Source organism: Poecilia reticulata, chromosome 6, assembly GCF_904066995.2.
Source record: "Poecilia reticulata chromosome 6, P_reticulata-male-v2, whole genome shotgun sequence".
NCBI lineage: Eukaryota > Metazoa > Chordata > Actinopteri > Cyprinodontiformes > Poeciliidae > Poecilia > Poecilia reticulata.
In genome coordinates this window covers 30,570,886-30,589,845 of record NC_088835.1, presented here as the reverse complement: position 1 = coordinate 30,589,845, position 18,960 = coordinate 30,570,886, and the positions used below count along the sequence as shown (strand labels likewise).

General features: G+C 40.9%; 1 protein-coding gene across 3 annotated transcripts in view; it reads right to left on the bottom strand.

Annotated features, from left to right (window-relative positions):
• Window positions 1-18,960, bottom strand: part of hipk2 (homeodomain interacting protein kinase 2) — a 101,982-nt gene that overhangs the window by 8,809 nt on the left and 74,213 nt on the right. Inside the window, exons 6-14 of one of the 3 annotated variants that reach the window (XM_081608352.1) lie at window positions 14,633-14,817; window positions 14,393-14,555; window positions 11,091-11,316; window positions 9,865-9,986; window positions 5,039-5,166; window positions 2,906-3,088; window positions 1,885-2,205; window positions 1,108-1,361; window positions 863-1,023 (exon numbers count right to left, since the gene is read on the bottom strand). In XM_081608352.1, the coding sequence (XP_081464478.1) occupies window positions 863-1,023; window positions 1,108-1,361; window positions 1,885-2,205; window positions 2,906-3,088; window positions 5,039-5,166; window positions 9,865-9,986; window positions 11,091-11,316; window positions 14,393-14,555; window positions 14,633-14,817 (1,743 nt within the window). Of the gene's footprint in view, window positions 1-862; window positions 1,024-1,107; window positions 1,362-1,884; window positions 2,206-2,905; window positions 3,089-5,038; window positions 5,170-9,864; window positions 9,987-11,090; window positions 11,317-14,392; window positions 14,556-14,632; window positions 14,818-18,960 lie in introns of all 3 variants that reach the window. The other 2 variants (XM_008436538.3, XM_008436537.3) reach the window with 2 other exon arrangements.

Below are 18,960 nucleotides of genomic sequence, written 5' to 3'. Positions count from 1 at the left end.
ACGCAGATCTTTGAAAAGCAGAAGTGGAACCTCCTGCACAAAAAATCAAAACAAAAACATGGCTGCAGCATGTAATTTCTGAATGGTAAGTAAACAAAAAAACACTTGTCTTTGTACAGTGCATACAGCAGTAAAAGTAGCTGACCAAACATGCTGGAACTCTGCTAGGGTTGCTGGGTAACGGCGCAGTTATATTGGTGTTAAGTCAGGCAAAAAGCACTGAACTTTTCACATATTGAAGGTAGAATAATTTTTTTTATCTGCAGATGCATCATTTGCTACAAATAATCAAACGTTCACTAAGAGAATGTATATTTAATAATTTCATTTTAGGTAATAAATGTTTATTATATGTATTTTTTAACTGTATTATTTGTTTATTTGCATTTTTAATGCATTTCTAATTTTGTATAAAATATTAGAAATGAAAAATCTGCAGAGTGTGGAATTTTTTTTCTCTCCGATTGATCGTCAGAATAATTAAGAACGATAAAACTAACTGACCAAATGTTCTGGAGCTCTGCTTTGGTTGCTAGGTGACAGGCTGGGTTTTGCTGGGGTTGCTAGGTGACAGGTAGCGTCTGCTGATTTGAGACGTTACATTCGGAAAGTTTTTGAAACGGCTCATTTTCCAAACACAAAAAAACTTGAACTTATTGCCAAAACAGCTGGGTGATTAATTTTTTTTTTAATTTGTATTTTTTTAAGTGTTTGGGCTGCTTTCAGAAACCAAAATAGAAGTCCAAAAATGAGCAAAGTGTGAATTTTCCATAATGTGTACCTTGTAAATATTGCCATGAGGGAGCATAATCAAAACAACATGGTATTGATCAGTTACATTGATTGTTTGCTGTTACTGTACCTGGCTGAGATTGAGTGGCTGCTGCTGAAGTGGGTGTGGTCCTGAGCGCTGCTGTCGATAGGCCACGCCCCCGGCCACGCCGCCTGGTATGTGATTATTGCCCAATGTCACTCCATTGGAGGATTTAAACTTGTAAGCTATATTCTGATGATTCAGTCCATCTGTTCAGTAGAAAAATAAATAAATCTGTTCACCTGCAAAGCAGCAACTTTTACCTTTATCTGAATTATTAAAGCGGCGTTTACCTGGCATCAGCCGCTCACATTCGCTGGGCACCTCACTGTTCTGCGTCTTGAGCGGAGGGATGATGATTGTGCGAGGGTTCCCATTGTTGTAGTTGTCCAGGATGGTGGTTTTCGTGTCGTAGCTGTTGTTGTTGTTGTGGTTGTGGGGTCTGGACTCCAGGCTGTAGGGGCTGTTGTGGCTGGAGCAGTCTGACTCTGGGGAATCATGGACCGTCACACAGCTGATGACGTTCTTTCTGTGCTTGGAAGACGAGCTGCAGAAAACAGACAAAGAGTTAGGAGGAATGTTTAACATATTTCGATTCTCAATTTGTTCCCAGTCTTTGAAATAGGAAAGAAAGAGAGCAGACGACCTTTCATATTGCTCCGAGTTGCTATGAACTTTTAATTATTTTGGCTAATTTTAGTTTATGACACGTCACGATACAATCCATTTTACTGATGGTTCTCCTTGTGTGTGGTTTTTAATTTCTGTTATAAATGTTGTTTTTATTTGTTGCATCTTATTTTGGATATTTTAAACATCTTCTAATTCCAGTGTTATGGGTTCTTTACTAAATTAAAGTTTATTGGTGTTTAAGAGGGACATAATCAACATATTACTTGAAAATGGTCTCAAAACAATAACATTATTGTTTATCACAATAATTACTGAGAGAATTTAATGTCTAACAAAATTTGTAAAAAAAAAAAAATTATAATAATTTAACCCTAAAATCTTATCGGTTTTCTTAATTATGTTGCAGTTTCTCGCTGAAGGAAAAAACCCGGACCGACCCGTTGTTCTGCTTCTGGTCGTCGTCCTCTGAGTCGCTGCTGATGGTGATGATGCTGACGGCGGGGCTGGGCGTGTCGGGGATGATGATGGTCTGTCTGGGGACATGGTGCTGGTGCTGATGGTCGCGGGTGGTGCTGGAAGCCTGCTCTGCTTCGTTGGCGCCCCACCCTCCTCCAGCGCAGCCCTGCGCCGGTGGGCAGTGGGACGCCGACCCGTTCTGTAGCACGGCGCAGCGGGGGGGCGTGTTCTCCTTCACCCGCTTGGATCGCTGCGGCGACAGCACCATCTGGGAGGACGACACCTCGTAGGTCGACACGTTCCTTGGAAAAACAGGGGCGGAGGCGAGAGATCAGGCCACTGAGGCTGAAGATTCAGGAGCATTAAAGGGGCAGTACTATGTACTTAGTGCCATTTTATAGAACATTCAAGTAACAGTGTTATCGTTAGCTGTTTTAAAAATTCTAAATATAACAAAAATGACTTAAAAGGAATTATATTTCATAATTTAAAACCTTGAAATTGAGTCTCTGTCTCTTTAGAAACGTCTGCTCTTTCTGAAACTCCGCCTTTAGGAAGTCATCACAACATGGCTCCTCGATCAACCCTTTAACTATTAGCATTGATCTGAGAAGTAGCTCCTCCGATGAGCTCAGCAGATGCCCCGTTTCTACCAGGTGTTTGCTAATTGCTGCTGGCTAGTCTGAAGGAGCAGTGTGGGGTAGTTCGAGGGGCCTCCGTGAGGCAGAAGCTCATAGTTTGGAAGCTGCAGCTGTGAGGAGGAGCTACGTCTCAAAGGCGGGGCTAGGTCCAGCCAGGCGTTATGCACAGCTGAATGGTTGCCATGGAGATTAAAGGATTCCTCAAACATGCATGAAAACATCAAGGCAAAAATCCAGGTATGTTTTTAATGAGGGAATAACATCATAACAGGATGTAAAGCTAAACAAATTGATATTACATAATACTGCCCCTTTATCCCTATAAATTCCTTTAGAAATACTTCATCAGTAGTTTGCATACCTGGTCGACATCTGGTGCTGTTTGGTCTTTTTGGAAGAGGAGTTGTTATTGGTGGATGACTGCCTCATGACATGAGCCACGCCCACGTTGAGAGTCTGGTTTGATGGGAGCGTGACATGACCAGTCAGCAAGGCTGGCTGCTGCATGATGGGATTATAATGGCTCCCATGAGGATGGGAATTCCTGCAGAATGACACAAATGATGCACATTCATCTCAATCAACTAGAATACTATTTGAAAGTTGTTTCATTTTAAGTAGCGAAACAAACATACATACATTAATTCCACATCATTAGTGGTAGGTACACTTTTGCTAATCTGTAAATGCACAAATAGTGGAGCTACACTTTAGCTTAGCGCTTTGTGCTAACATGCGGCTTCCCCTAAATTAATTTTTCTGGATGAATTCATCCTAAAGCACTAATTTACTTGACTGTATTGTAAGCTTCCACTTGAGTAAAGTTTGATATCTGTTGAAGTTCTGGTTAATGACCATTAAGAGCAAACAAGAAAGATTTGCTGTTCTGTGTTGTTGGCGTTAACGTTAGCTAACTCATTAGCTAACTCATTAGCTATGTTGAGGTCTTGTTTACAAGATGAGCTCACAGTTGCAGCTCATGTCATGGATCCATCTGTGACTACCAAATTTTTTCCTTCCACTAATCCTTCCATTAATACACTTCTTTCTAAGAATGATTGTCTGTGGCTTACATGCCTTGTTTTCTTTTATTTCAGATTTTTTATTTGATGTAATGTAATCTTTTGGTTTTCTTAAGCTGTAAACCATAATTGTTAAACTTACCAAATGAAATCTATACGAGTTAAAAAAAATTTAACTGAATTGATAAAATATATTTACATTTTCAATTATATTTTATTTTATTCAGGAGCAGAAAAAGTATCAGATAGATCTGCAAAAATAATGATACAAATCAGTAAACATTGGCAGGAACACAGTATTTCACAGTGAAGCCAGTAGGTGGCAGCGGGTCTCTTTTCTGAAGAGGCTAAAAAACGAGAGGAGAGCAGAGAGGGAGGGCAGAGGAGCTGACACCAGCAGCTGTGGAGCGATAGCTCTGCAGAGGAAGTGCGACACTTTCCCGATCTTCTCTCTGAGGACTACAGAGCTGCGACTGGACAGGAGGGGAAGGAGTGGCAGGGCGGGGGCTGACTTCCCACAGACGGGCAGCCCTGAATGGATCCAATCGCCCCGGCAACCTCCCATGCATGCACATTATATATCTGTACGTATATGTCCCTCTATCCTGCTTCCATCTAGCCTCCCATTCATCAATTAACTTCAGTGACAGGCTGCACTCTGCCTGGCGTCTCTATGTAGATACAGCATATCCTCCATTTCTCTGAGGTCAACCAGCACATGATCTCATCTGAAGATTAAGTTACTAAAGAAGCAAAGATTCCTGAGTTAATGCATCAGTTTGGAAATAAAAAACAACACAAATGTACTAAAGAAAGACAGTTTCAATCCACATATTATATCGTTCATTAAGATTATTAATAATGTCTTGTGGTAGTATTGTACATCCTGCAGCAGAGACAACGTAAACTGAAATACAGCAACATTTTATGATTTCAATTCTCCTTCTCACACAACCTGCACACAAAACACTAATTCAACAAAAAAAGTCCCCAATTTAAAAAACATTGTTTAATGTATGAAATACAATCCGACCTTTATTTCTGTTACACAGATCAATAAGTAATTGAGCCATTAGGAATAATAAATATTAAGTAAATTGAAACAAACCAAGCAAATTGTGTTAATTACATGCTTAAGCATAATTTACAAAGAAAGTAACAAAAAATCTCTTAAACATATAAATTATTTTGGTTTTATGAACTGGCCTAAAACAGGAAAAGTTTATTCTCATTTAACTTTACAGTGAGAAAAAAATGTGTGTCTTTTTATTAGGTGTATAATAAAATCTGGTTTCAACTGTAAATAACGCTTTACAAAATTAGTTTTTTAATTAAATGTCAGTGTATTATAAAACACTGCAGTTGGAAAATCAAGAATGTTCAAGGACTTTAGACGGATACCAAGAACTTTCCAAACCTTGAGCATTTTCAATCACCTGCATGGACCGTGTAGAAACTACTGAAGTGTTTACCTCCAGTTGGCGAGAGTCTGTGTGCTGCCCATGGAGTCTGGGATGACGGCGGCGTGCTGGACGGAGGTGTGGGTGAGCTGCTGCCACGCTGGAGGCAGCAGGATCTGCTGGGTGCCGCTGGGCCAGGCCTGCTGCAGAGACAGAACCCGGGTCAGACCGACGGTTTAAAGGTCACAACAAGGAGACAGAAAACTGAAAGCTGGCCAGGTAATATGCAAAATAACAAAAAAATTCTATGTATTTTACTGGCATTTGAAGTAATGCTAACACATAGCAATGCATAATGTTTTACAGTAAACTAATTCTAGCATTAAACATGTCTTATTACTGGGCATTCAATGCAAATACACAGCGTATTTATTTTACACATAGGTTTGAATATGAAGTGAAGGCCTAATTATTCCACTGCCAGAAACAAACTGTTTGTCAGAGGTGATGGAAAGAGAGATGGAGATAAATCCAGATCAATCCGAGAGGAAAACCTGTGAGAGGCTGCTGGACCACCATCCTAAATATAGAGCCAGAGATGATATGGGATGGCTTCCATCCTAGAATGGCCTAGTCAAAGTCCTGACATCAATACAATAAAGAATCTGGGACAAAACCTGGAAACGTAAGTTCACAGATGCTCTACTCCAATCCAAAAGAAGGAAATCTAAAATTATGTGAAGTGTCGCCTGAACAGCAACAGGCAGGAGCAAAAATCTGACCATTTTTGTTTTTTATGTTGGTATTTAAATATTTTAAATAATGTAGCATGAGAAAATGGTGGTTTCTTTTCAAAAAGCACAAGTGGTAACATTAAACTCCAACTAGAGTAGCTAGAGGGAAAATATCTGATAAAGTTTGTCAATGTGAGGGAGACATCCATCAAGAAGAGAGCGCAGGGCCGGACCTAATAAAGACACCTCAGATCCTTTTTTTGAGTGCGTGTGTGTGTCTGGGTGCGAACATGAGCAGCTGAGTGTGTGATGCTTGCCTGTGATTATGTGTGTGATGTGTGTCAAATCAACCAGCGCTCTAATTAGATTCCTACCTCTCTTCAGGTTGCTCTGAAAGAGTCTTCTTTGAATTTCTTATGCAGAAGCAGAGACCTATCAGGCGTAATCTGCCTGCAGATGTGCCATGTGTGTCTGAACACGCCTGTGTGCGTGTGTGTGTGTGTGTGTGTGTGTGTGTGTGTGTGTGTGTGTGTGTGTGTGTGTGTGTGTGTGTGTGTGTGTGTGTGTGTAGCCCTAGCAGTTTAATGCAGCTCTATTGATTAGCACTTTAATGTCAGGGCTAATGAATTGTTCCTTTAATAGCGTTTATGCATCTATTTACAACACCATCAGTATGTGTTGCAGAAATGTCTTCAGAGCTTTTTCTGCTTTGTGGTCACAGCTACATGCTTCAGATCAACTACTTTCACTTTAAGACAACCTAAGTAAACACAGAATGATGATTCCATTCATTTAGGAAAAAACATCCATCCAAAATCACTTACTAACCAGGATTACCCACTTTTTTGGTTCAATTTCTCATCTCAAAAAACTAATAAAAAAGCAGCAGTTGGACGCCAAGAAGTTGGCAAAAAGACGAAAAACAAAGCACAGCCGTCGCGGTGGCAGAGTGACGGTCTGGGGCTTGAAGAGGATTGATTCTGAAGGACTCACATTTTCTTTTCAATTACAAGAAAGTCTTGAAGGAGAAAGTTCAGCTATCAGTTTGAGACTGCAAGTCCAACACGGAACAACTCAAAAACTACAAATATCTCTCCACGAGAATCTCAAGCTATCAGAATCTGTGGCGTTAGCTGCTGGTGCTAAAGGCTAAACAACCAGATGTCTGCTCCAAGCTGTCAATTAATGAAATGTAAACTACAGTTTATATTTACTCAGGTTATCTTTTATCTGACTTGTTGGGTGAAATGCTTTTATTTATTTCTAATGGATAGGCAGATTGGGTTTCCAGGCTCAGAAGCCCAATCCGCCAGTGTGATTGGACCTTTAACTCTTCCATTTGGAGCAGAACCTCAGTCCCAACCTTTCCAGCCTCAAGACCAATGTCTCAGATTTAGAGGTTCTGATTCTCATTGTTTAATTTTGATGATATGAAATATTTGATCAAAAAAAAAAAACCCTGTAAGGAGGTAAAACACTTCTGTCAGGCCGTGTTTCTGTACTGTAATCGTTGCATGTGATTGGTTTGTTTTGTGTGTGAGGCAGGTTGCACAGAGCTGAAGGTTGGGGGTGGAGCTGGTGCAACATGGCTGCTTTGTCTCAGCCATAATGACTGACATCTCTAATGGAACATTCTGGAGATGTTCTTCACATCCCGACCACATCCAGGCCCTTTTATCAGCGGCCCATTAACAGACTGTAATACGTCCAGCCCGTCTCCTGCTCGCTCTATCTCCATTCCTGCCACTCTGCATGCCTTTCTCACGCGCCGTCTGCGTTGTGTAACTGGCTCGTCTGCCCTGAAATGGTAACCCAGTTAAGAGGTTGTTTTCTTTCTCCTCAGAGCCCACCATCACCATCACCATCAGCGGCCCACCGCCTCCCACCGCGACCCGGGCTGCCTGGGAGAAACCCTTTGTCACCTCAGGCCTTTCAAAGCCCCGGCTCTCACTCCCCAATTGTTTCCACATTTTCTGCATTCCTGCTCCAGATAAAGGTCCCGCTGGTTTCCCTGCCTCCCGGCTCAGAGCCGCTCACCCCCCGACCTTCGCTGCACCCTCTCTCTCCGTTTCTGCACAGCCAGGTGCTTGAGACCAACCTTGGCTTGGCTCAAGGTGGGCAAAGAGTCCGTGGGTAACAGTAAACAAGCAAGAGGCGAGCTCAGACCTCCCACTGCAGAGGAATAAACACACTCACCACATACCCAGTTATTAGGTGTTCTGCTCACTGGCCTGTAAAAGCCATCTGCTTCAGTTAACTACTGCCTGTCTTTGTTTAACATGTGTGCAGACAGAGGTGACAAGGAACACCTGCAGGGCACGGAGGAAGAACATCACTGCAACATAAGACTGCTTTTTCTCTCAATTTTAATCATTATTTGGTTGGATCTTACAGCGGAATATCAGGGCCACAGTACAAAAAATTAAAAGATGTATAGTTACAAGAATAAAGCCATAAAATTATGAGAATAAACTTGTACGGAAAAACGTTGCAATAATACAAGAATAAAGCCATGTGATAATAAAATCATATTATTACTGAATAGTTACGATACTACAGGAAGAAAGTCATGATATTTCGAGAATAAAGTCATAGCAAGACTTTATTCTCATAATTTGACTTTTTGTTATTTTATCACAACTTTATTCTCGTAATTTTATTTTTTTATTCTCTCAGTGAGGCCTATCACCCCGTCGTAGGACTGGCTGCTGAAAGCGCTGCTGACTTTTTGCTGCCTCACCCCAGCTTCTCCCTGACCTCTGGAGATCCTGGGAGGCCTGTAATTTGGAGCGCCTGACTTGGAAGCAGCCATGGAGCTAATCACCATTTGGTGTCTGACAGATTAACTCACCGTAGAAACACACGCACGTGCACAGGCGAGCGCATGCAGCTCTGCTCCTCGCATGCCTGCCTACTGGATGATTAACTAGAGATAAGGGAACGATTTAAACTCCCAGGATTCTCAGGGATATTTAAAGCCTGCATGGAAATTTCCATAGGGAGAAAGACGCGGAGCGGCGATGGAAGACACCAGCAGTGTTTCTGTGCAAGCGGGAGTCGCTGCAGCGGGAGCAGCTGAAACTTCAGGACCTTTCCAGACAGAGGAGTGAGAGCAGAGGGGGCGATGGCCTGAACGCACTCAGGAAGAAGCAGCTGCCGGCAGGGGCCGCGTTTTCCTCCCTCAACCAGAGTCACCACTGAGGGATTGTGGGAAAGAAGGAACCCAACGACTGAACGCATCTGAATGTCATGAAGCTAACTTACCAAGCTTTATCTGCTAAGATGAAACAAAAAATGTATGTTTATTTCAAAATTAGATCATATTCCACATCTTCTGTTTCAAACATTTATCTTAATGCCATCATACTTTAGTTTTTTTGTTTATTTATTAACATTAGTTTCCACCACAGTAGAAAGCTGATCTTCCTGGGGTCCAACTGATCAAACCCAAATAATATTCATGCAACACATGAGATCATTTCAACATCAACATATAATATCATAAATTTAGTCAGAAGTCATACTATACGATTAAATAAAAATACAATTTCAGTGCTCCTTTAACGATAAAATCTTGTTTTTATGTGATTTATTCCATTCCTGAACGGCTCTGAGTACAACAGATTTTTTAAATTAACTTTGTATTTTTTAACAATGTTTATCTGTCAGCTCTCTAATGAAATCTTGGAACCCAATAAGTCCTAAAAAACTCATAACAACGCCTCATTTCATAGTTTTTCTTATTCAAATGCTTTAACTTTTTGAAATTATGCTTTGTGCAGCAATATTAAACTGTATTATTATGAAGGTTTTCTGCTCTGATGCTTAAACCCAATCAACTATGACACTTATCACTACCAGCCTTTAAAAACTGTTATGACCAAAGATCATTTTCTAACATATAAAGTCAATCTCAACATAAGAATTTTTAATAAGAATCATGCATCATTTCTTCAATGTGTTTTTTTTTTACAACCACTGTTCAGTGTAAATATTCAACTGTTTTGTAAATTGGTATGTCTCTGTGTGTTAATTAATGGGATGTGATGTATATTTGTGTGTTTTCAGAGGAACCTGCTGTAAAACAGTAATTATGCTGAGCCAGGCCAGATTTCTTTCTTATAATAAATAAATAAAGTTAAAATGTGGGAATATGCCCCTTACCTGTGTGAGGAGGCCAGGCTGGATCTGCAGAGGTTGGGCACCGGGAGCCTGCGTCACTATGGGAACCGCGTTCTCCATCCTGACAGAGTAACTGGTGTGCTTGGAAGGGGACGCCTGCAAACCTGCTCATGAATAAAACACAAGCCAAGAACGTCATAAAAATAGCATGAAAGGCGCTCAGATCAGATCAGAGTTAAAATAACTCAGAGTTTATGCATTTCTGCTTCGTGTGCTGAAATCATGCAGGTGAATCAAGAGAAAATAAAAGTATCATTGAAAAAATGGTTTCTTGTATCAAAAAGTTAAGCTCACATATTTATTCATCACACAGAGTGAGATAATTAAAGCATTTATTTCTGTTCATTTTGGTAACTATCTTAATTAAAACACATAATTAATTTTCTCATCAGATATTCGCACCTTGACTGAAGTCATCCTTGTTTCTTGTAAAAGCTTTCTTTTGACAGTTTTTCCTTCCATTGAACTTCCCATTAATCTCGTCTATAGCACTCTGTGAACTGCCAGTTTAATCCCAATGACCTTTGACAGCTTATTCTACTAGTGGATGATGTTAATGACGTTGCTCTCAGCAGACACTCACATATGAATCTAACAAAATTCTAAATCTTCATTTGCTTTTTTTTTTGTTGCACTGAGATGTTTCTATAAATATAAAACATAATTCTGAAATGATGCTTTCATTTATTACTGAAAGTGTAACTTTCCTCTGGTTGAGCTCTAGCAGCGTTTAACAGGTAACAAGTCGCTGAGGAGGAGTTTTAGGTTCATGAACTGATTTAATTCATCTACATTGGAGGATTTTTCTGCATTAATGGCCTGTTCAAGGCAATTCACAGCTGGATTTAAGAACGGGATTTGACTAGGCTACTCGAAAATCTTTGTCCTGCTTCATGACCCAGATGTACTCAAGTAATCTTGAATAACTTCAGATGTGCTGCTTTCTGAGGTCTTCATTCTTCTGTTTAAATCGTTAAAATAGTTGATTACATTTAATTCATAAAGTAAGTACATTTTCACATGAAGCCAGGATGGTTAATGTACGCAACCATCATTTTAAAACAGCTTTTTTCATTTTTGCTCAGATTTTCTTTGCCCTGAAAGATTCAAATGTGACAATAATATTTGAGTTTCCTTTCTGAACACCTGAACTAAAAAATCTGCAGTGATATTCTGAAGTTTTGCCATGCTGACGTTAACGTGGTTACCTTGGAATCCCGGAGGGCAGACGATGAGCGCCTGCTGGAAGGGGTCGGGCCGAGCGGCGCAGAGCTGCGGCGCCCCCGGCTGCAGCGGCATGCTCCTCTGGGCCACAGCCGCCATGGAGGCGGCAGAGGGCTGGTAGAGTGCAGATTGGTAGTTTAGTATGGAGACGTCAGGACTGGCAAAGGAAAGGGTGGCATTGTTGGTGGAGGAGGGAGCCAGGTTGGTGGCCTAAAGGAATGATGGGACCAAAATAAAAGTCATGAGGGTGGAGGTTCTGATGGGGATGACAGGGAGGTGGGATGGAATCAGCTTACAACTGAAACAATCTGGAGAGAAATAATGAAACCCAGAGGAAGAACCTGGGAGCAGGCAGAGCAGAGGAATCTTAAAATATGCAAACCGCTGATTTGATTAATTAGGTGGAGAAAAAGGATGTGAGTGGAAATGCAATCAATGCCACGGTTGCATGAATAATAACTCAATGACACAAAATCCCCTGAAAGTAAATGCAGTTGAATCATGTGAGCTGTTTACCACAGTATCGGTTTTTACTAGAATAAATTGCTTCTGGGTGTTTATTAATATTTACAGCGCTGGTCATACATTCTGGTTTTGTTGTGGGCTGAAAATATGTTATTTTAATGAATTTTAAAAGAAAGAATCGGTTGGACGTGTTTATGGATTTTGTTTGCATCCCCAATGAAAGATCAAAAAAATTTAAATTTAAATATTTCAAATAATTCACACAAGTGCAAAATGGTGCACAAAGGATCAAATGCTTACAGACGTTCATTCAATGTCTCCAATTGCAGCGAAATAAATGTTTAGTCATTTAACATAATTCTGCCTGAATCACTGATTTATTTCACAAAATCTGTGATTTTTGATTACAATGAAAATCACAGATTGTGTGTTACTACCGACACATTTTGCAATATTTGACAAATATTTCAAATATTTGGCAAATATTTCCAATTTTACTAACTAATATTGTAAAATTAGTAACAACACACACATTTTGTTTAAGTCAAAATCACTGCTTTTGCAATTTTGCAATATTCACGCTTACTTGACTCAAGTAAAAAATACTGCCACCTGCAGGTGAGAGTTAGAAGACACTTAAACGCAATATTTTTATATTCTTTGCAGAAAATGTTCAATAACTTTCCCAATTACGCATTAGAGCAAAAAAAATGTAGCCAGATTCTTTCGTTCATGATCAGAAAAGACGTCCAAACCCAGAGAAGGTAGCAGCATCATGCTGAGGGACTGTTTTGCTGCCAGGAATAGTTGTACACTGCAAAAATGTAATAAAGAAGAACTATTATTTGACTTAAACTTAAATCAACTACTGCGCATCAGGCCTGGTGGTGGCAGCATCATGATGCTGAACAATTCAAATGATTATTTCAAAGTCACCTCTAACCAAATTGACTTTTTCTTCAAACTTGTGCACCAAATTATTAGCTTTAAAAATCCCTAGAGTTTTATACTGATTAATAATAATAATAATAATAATAATAATAATAATAATAATAATAATAATAATAATAATAATAATAATGCACCCGGAAAAAGGGATTGATTGAATTGCATCAGTGAAAAGTGAATGTGATACTCATGTCCATGATGAGTTCATGTAAAGTTCGGACATAGTGCCAACATGAACCTGACAGAAGCAGAAATGTTTCTTATTCCCACTGAAATGTGACATGTGATCTTAGAAATCAGCCTGGAGCAAAACTACATCAGCTTTTCACACAAAGTGTCAATCTGTGTGGAAAAGTTAATAAATCACACGTCACAAGGTTCCTGCCTAGTTTCCATCTCGGTTACGATTGACAGAATTACATTTCCAGTCAGCTGTGATGGCATAGTTATGTAAATTTGGTAACTTCTGCATGTTTTAAGCATTAGACGTGTGGAATATCTTCTGGGAAACAAACACTTTTAAAAGGAAGGTTTTTTTCTGTTCAGATGAGGACTTGTACCATGAGACAACGTCTAATTTTAGCTTTTTGCATTAGGTGTGTGTAGGAGCAGAGCTTTCATTTTTCATTTGCTCTCTTTAGAGAGTGTGATGAACATTAGGAGGGGAAAACATGATCAATATTTTTCTGTGGCATTCATCAAAAACAGGCACAGAAGGAGCAAAGAACAAGCCAAAAACACTCTCCAGTTTTGCAAATGAGTTGAGAAAAATAAATCAGTAACTCGAGCCTGTTTAGTTGCCCTGAGAGCCAGTTGCAGGAAAGACAGGCAGGAGGAAATGTTGATGCATTTAAATCACAGCAAGACGACGTTTTTGCCGCTTATATGAGCTCATTCAGTATAGCTGGCGACAGCGAAGGTAGAGTTGGATTTGTAGCTGTGCACAATCTGGTAAACCTTGTAACCAGAAGCTATGTGATTCCTGCACAAGCCAAAAGTCAGCAGTTTTGATTCACAGATTGTTGGGGAACAGAGCGGTAAAGCACCACAGGCTCAGCGCAGCCAAACGGGAGGAAAGAAGAGAAGACAGACGCGGACGGGAGCGCGAGGAAGCCTGGCGAAGGGATTCTTAAGGCCCTGGAAGCCCAGGGATGCTGGGCAAGCAGGAAGCGCGGCTTGTCGTGTGTGTGATCAGCACTTTGTGACAATCCCACAGGACCGGGCCACAGACAGAAACTCTGGGCAGACAGAAATCCAGGCACCAAAATGGAGAGAGGCTGATAAACTGACAACAGGAAGAACGGACCTAATGACAGCAGAAACGGCTCATTTCTGGCAGGGAAGATGAGGAACTACTGATTATAAAATACACAGTTTGTAGCTTTTTAATTGGCTTTTGTTTTAGTAATTCTCAAACAAATACTCTGATATGTGCTAATTATTAGTCAAGCTCAAATTTGACAATTTAAATTTTAAATAAATAACGATAAATCAGCTTCTCCAAAAGTATTTATACCCGCACTGCAAAAACACAAAATCTTACCAAGAATTTTAAGTCTATTTCTGGTTCCTCTGGTAGATTATTTCACTTATAACATGGGTAAAATGTCCTAATACAAGTGAAATAATTTGACAGTGGAACTTTCATATTAAATAAATTATTCATTTTAAACAAGCTCCTATATCAGTTCTGTCTTATTTCAAGAGTTATGAGATATTAGGCATGGAAAGGTTTGGGAACTCCTGGTCTTTCACATTAAATCCCAATAAAACTCATCAAAATTTGTGTCAGAGGTGTGAATACTTTTGCAAGTCATCGTCATAATAAGGACACAACTCATGAGTTCAGTGATCTGCCTCCTTCGAGTCTCACCTGGCTGTGCACAGTGTTCAGCTGGTTGTTGAAGGTCATGGTGAGGTTGGTGGAGGTGCTGGGGGCCACATGGGTGATGAAGGGCGTTTTGCTCTGGTTGACTGTGTCGTACATGTTGACACGACGCTTGCAGATCTCCATGTTTTGGAAGCATGACTTTACGCTGCACAGACAGAGCAGGAGTGAGCCCACGTGGCGCACAACCGCGGAAACGGTGCAAACGGCAATAAAAGGGCGTACTGGGTGCTGTGAGGGTAATCGAGGAGATGCGACATGGTAACGAAGGGGTGGTTGAGTGTTTCGATGGGGGTGATTCTCTTGTCAGCGTCGATAGTCAGCATCTTGGTCAACAGGTCGATGAACTCCCTCCGGTCTGCCTTTTCCGCCAGCATGTCGCTCCCTTCCAGGTCTGATGTCATGTTCACCTGGAAGAAAACAGGGTTTGTTACAGATTTAAACATTATTTAATAACCAGGAGACACAGACTTACAAGCTAAACATTTGACATACATAGCATATAACATAATATATAACAGAAAAACTCTCACAGTGAGAAAAAAAATATAATGCTTTTATCTCACTGGGAGAGTTTTTTGATTGTTTGAAAGCATTAAACTTTCATCTCGATGTTTAACTGTTAAAAACACTGAAAAGAGAGCAGAGTTCAGCTGTGCACATAAAAATATATTCGCTCTAGGATTAATAAGGGCGGGCTGCACAGTGGTGCAGTTGGTAGAGCTGTTGCCTTGCAGCAAGAAGGTTCTGGGTTCGATTCCCGGCCCCGGTCTTTCTGCATGGAGTCTCCATGTTCTCCCTGTGCATGGTGGGTTTTCTCCGGGTACTCCGGTTTCCTCCCACAGTCCAGAAACATGACTGTCAGGTTAATTGGCCTCTCCAAATTGCCCCTAGGTGTGAGTGTGTGTGTGCATGGTTGTGTGTCCTGTGTGTCTCTGTGTTGCCCTGCAACAGACTGGCGACCTGTCCAGGGTGACCCAGTCTCTCGGTAGCTGGAGAGGCACCAGCACCTCCTGACCCCACTGAGGGACAAGGGTGTAAGAAAATGGATGGATAGATGGAATAATAAGGGCCAACAAACCACACTAAAGTACACAGTGATGCAATCTGTACAACTAATCTGTAAACTATGACATCATCTGCATAAAGGTGTACTTTAACTGGACACATTCTTCGCAGCACTACTGACAAAAGTAAACAACACAATAAAACACAGCAGAAAAGCAACTTAAACATCTGTCATAATGCATAAAAGGAAATCAGAGAAATTCTTAAAGATTAAGTTGGACAGCAATTTATTTTTGACTAGAAACAAAGAAATATGGAATTTCTTGTGATTTGAGGTTCATCACATTTTCAGGAAGGCAAAAAAGGAAAATAAAGAAATATTGAGGTATAATCTGTTCTGCAAGGGAGTAAAGAAATGATCCTGAAATTATTTTCTGTTGGGTTTTATATATTTCTTAATCCCATAACCTGGATGATTTTAATGTATTTGTAGATTTTCGGTGATCATGAGAAAGCCAGCTGTGTGATTTGAGATTGTTTTGGGGGAAAAAATCTTCCTGTATTTGAACTTAATTTTGTTGTAAATTTTCAGTTAATTCAGGAAGAAGAAAAATACTGATGTTTTTTTTTATTAATGGTAGTTCTTAAAATCAGTTTTTGTAGGTCAGAAGTTTACAAGATCATCAGAAATCAACTTTAAAATCTGTGATTGGTGCATCTCCAGGTTCCTCCAAGCATGATTCAGGGCTCCGGGTATCAGACAAATCTCCACCACATCATTTTCCCAAGAAGGAAGCTAATAATACACAGAAGGTCTCGTAATTTAAGGAGTGTGTCAGAGCTCAGTGATAACCTTGTTCTGCAGTGGGATTAGAAACATTTTCACTGGTATTCATAGCAGCAGATGAAAAATGTCCCGGGGCCTTCAGCGAGAATTTTATCTTCTCCAAAGACGTAAAAACAAACAAAACGGAGGAACTCAATAAACAGCGCCACTGGCTGTCAGTTTCACACAGGACATCAGTTTGTGAGCAGCTCTGAAAAAGCTGACACGGCATCTTAATGTAAATATGTTCTGAGGGAAATTCTGGGAAGCTGCCTTGAAACATCAAGCTGCTTCAGCCGTAATAAACACTGCGGCCCAGGCTGTGGGTAAATACTTGGCAAGGCAGCCGACTTTCTGCTTTAGCGCTTCGCACATAAGCAAAGACTGATTCGGTGTGTGAGGCACTAATTCTGATTCTGAGCTACTTTTAGTGTCGTGGCGTCTGGTGAGGGACGAAGCGGAGGGGAACAAGGTCAGGATGTAGCTGCTGAGCAGCCTGTCAGGCAGCGGGAGCAGGACCAGGCAGCAGACAGGCAGCCTTGTTTATTGTGACTGCTGTGTGGAGGAAGCAGGCTTGTTTTTCATAAAGATGCAGCGCTTATCTGCGGGTCTGCTCCAGGGTCTATCAGATGTGCTGCCAGTCAACACGGCAAATCTGATTCAAGCCCCTGTCTTCATGCAGGCTATTCAGCTTCTGCAGCCGTGCCTCTTTGTTTGTCATCTCCGCTGGCTTCGATAAAGGAATAATCTGCGAAATGAGGTGAGAAATAATCACAATGTCCTCTGTAGGGAGATGACTTTGGGGAAATGTGAACAATCAGGTCCAACAGAAGTGATAAATGAACAAAAAAGGAGAGGAAATGTTCCCATCATCTACTGATTTAACTGAAGAGGGCATTTCCAATTCTTTAAAACTGATTAAAACCCCAAAAACAGCAAAACACCACAGGCAGTCCTGTGTGTGCTGCGAGGAGCATTTCTGAAGGAAAGGCTATCAGATGTCGAGCAACAAGATCAACCAGGCTGCGTCTGTCATCAGGCCTGCATGTCAGAGATTCGGTGACATGGAGACGGTCCTGCCTCCAACGTCATCCCAAATCATTTTTACACAACCAGGGAAAAGCAGAGACTGAAACTGGTCAATCAATCAATGTGTAACATGATCAGTATCACTGGATAATACATCTGGTAGAATATTCAATAATTTCACCAGACTCTGATCCAGATTCGCACAGCATTCTGGGAGATGTAGGCAGAGAAAAGGCTAAAACTGCTCACCTAGTTGGTGGCATCAACTAACTCACTCACTCCTTGGTTACCTAGCAACTCACTCACTCTTTGGTTACGTTTTAAGTGGGGCTGTCAACATTAATGCGATAAACCTTTTAGCTTAATCGCATGTATTGACATGTGTTAAAGCTGATTAATCGTATTTTGTGCTTTGACCTCAAAGCCTCTCGCCCATGCAGGGTTACCCAGTTCAAAGCAGCTGTTACACAGCATCATACTTCGATCAGCAAATAACCGCAAACATGAGTGAAAAGATGAGCGCAGAGAGTCAGACTGCTTTAAAAAGAAACGCCACATTAGAGCGTATTAAAAACAACAACAAAAAGATAAAACCAAAGTAAAGCGTATTGCAATGGTCAATTGTCCTTCTACTTTGGAAACAAAATAATTATTTTAAACCTTCATGAGTATAAGAAAATTGAGATGTTTGGTTTGCATGTCATTTTCCAAAACATGCTTTTTTGTAGTTCAAGCGTATAAAGTTACGCTCAGTTATTACTCACAGGTCTAGAGGGTGATTAATCTGATTACATTTTTTTAATAGACTAACTAGTTTTAAGTCAATTCTGATTTTCTGTATAGGATAAGTATCAGCTGATGCTGAACCTCAGATATCTGTATCGCATTGGAAGTGAAAAAAGTGGATCGGTTGATTCTGACTTCTCCCCATCAAACACTCAGGCTATTTTGTGCGAGAAGATTCCAATAAAATACATGACTGTTTATGGTTTTAACATGATGAAATGGAGAATGAGCCTTTTACAGGGCGGTGCAGCAGAAGGAAGACCACGATGCTCCCCTGGCCTTCCTGTCACGGTTATCAGTAAAGAAACCGAAGGACAGCAGATTACGGTGGATGTTTACAGTATTTCCGGCCTTCCTTCCTTCGCTCTCCACCGGACTCCTCCTGCAGTCCTGCATTTACTGTAAGCTGGTGTCTGATTTCCCTTCAATTAGATATACTCATGACTGGAGCCTCCACACATTTCCCACGACTAAAAGGAGGTTCATTATCACTTCCTGGCTCCCCGCCCCTCGGCCTTGCAGGGCCTTCAGCTATATCATCCATTATAAACGCAGGCACAGATGTCCACAGTGCTGACTTGTTTATGCGGTCAGGACAGTGGGTTTGGGTAAAACAGGCCATTTTTACCCCATGTTAGCAGCTCTGAATCTCCCCTCCACGTGTTTTTTTGGTAAATCGAATCGTGTTGCAACAGAGGAAGACAGGATACAGAGCTGGAAGCACCGAAGATACAGATAACCCAGGGGATATCATGCCAGCACAGGTTGGCTTCATTAAACCGTTTGCCTGGTGCTGTAAACCCAACAATCCCAGGAAGTGATACCATCTCGTCCCAGCTGACCACGTTATTCCAGACCGGCCTGACACTGGCCCAGGGCACTACTGAACCTCCGTAATTGTCTC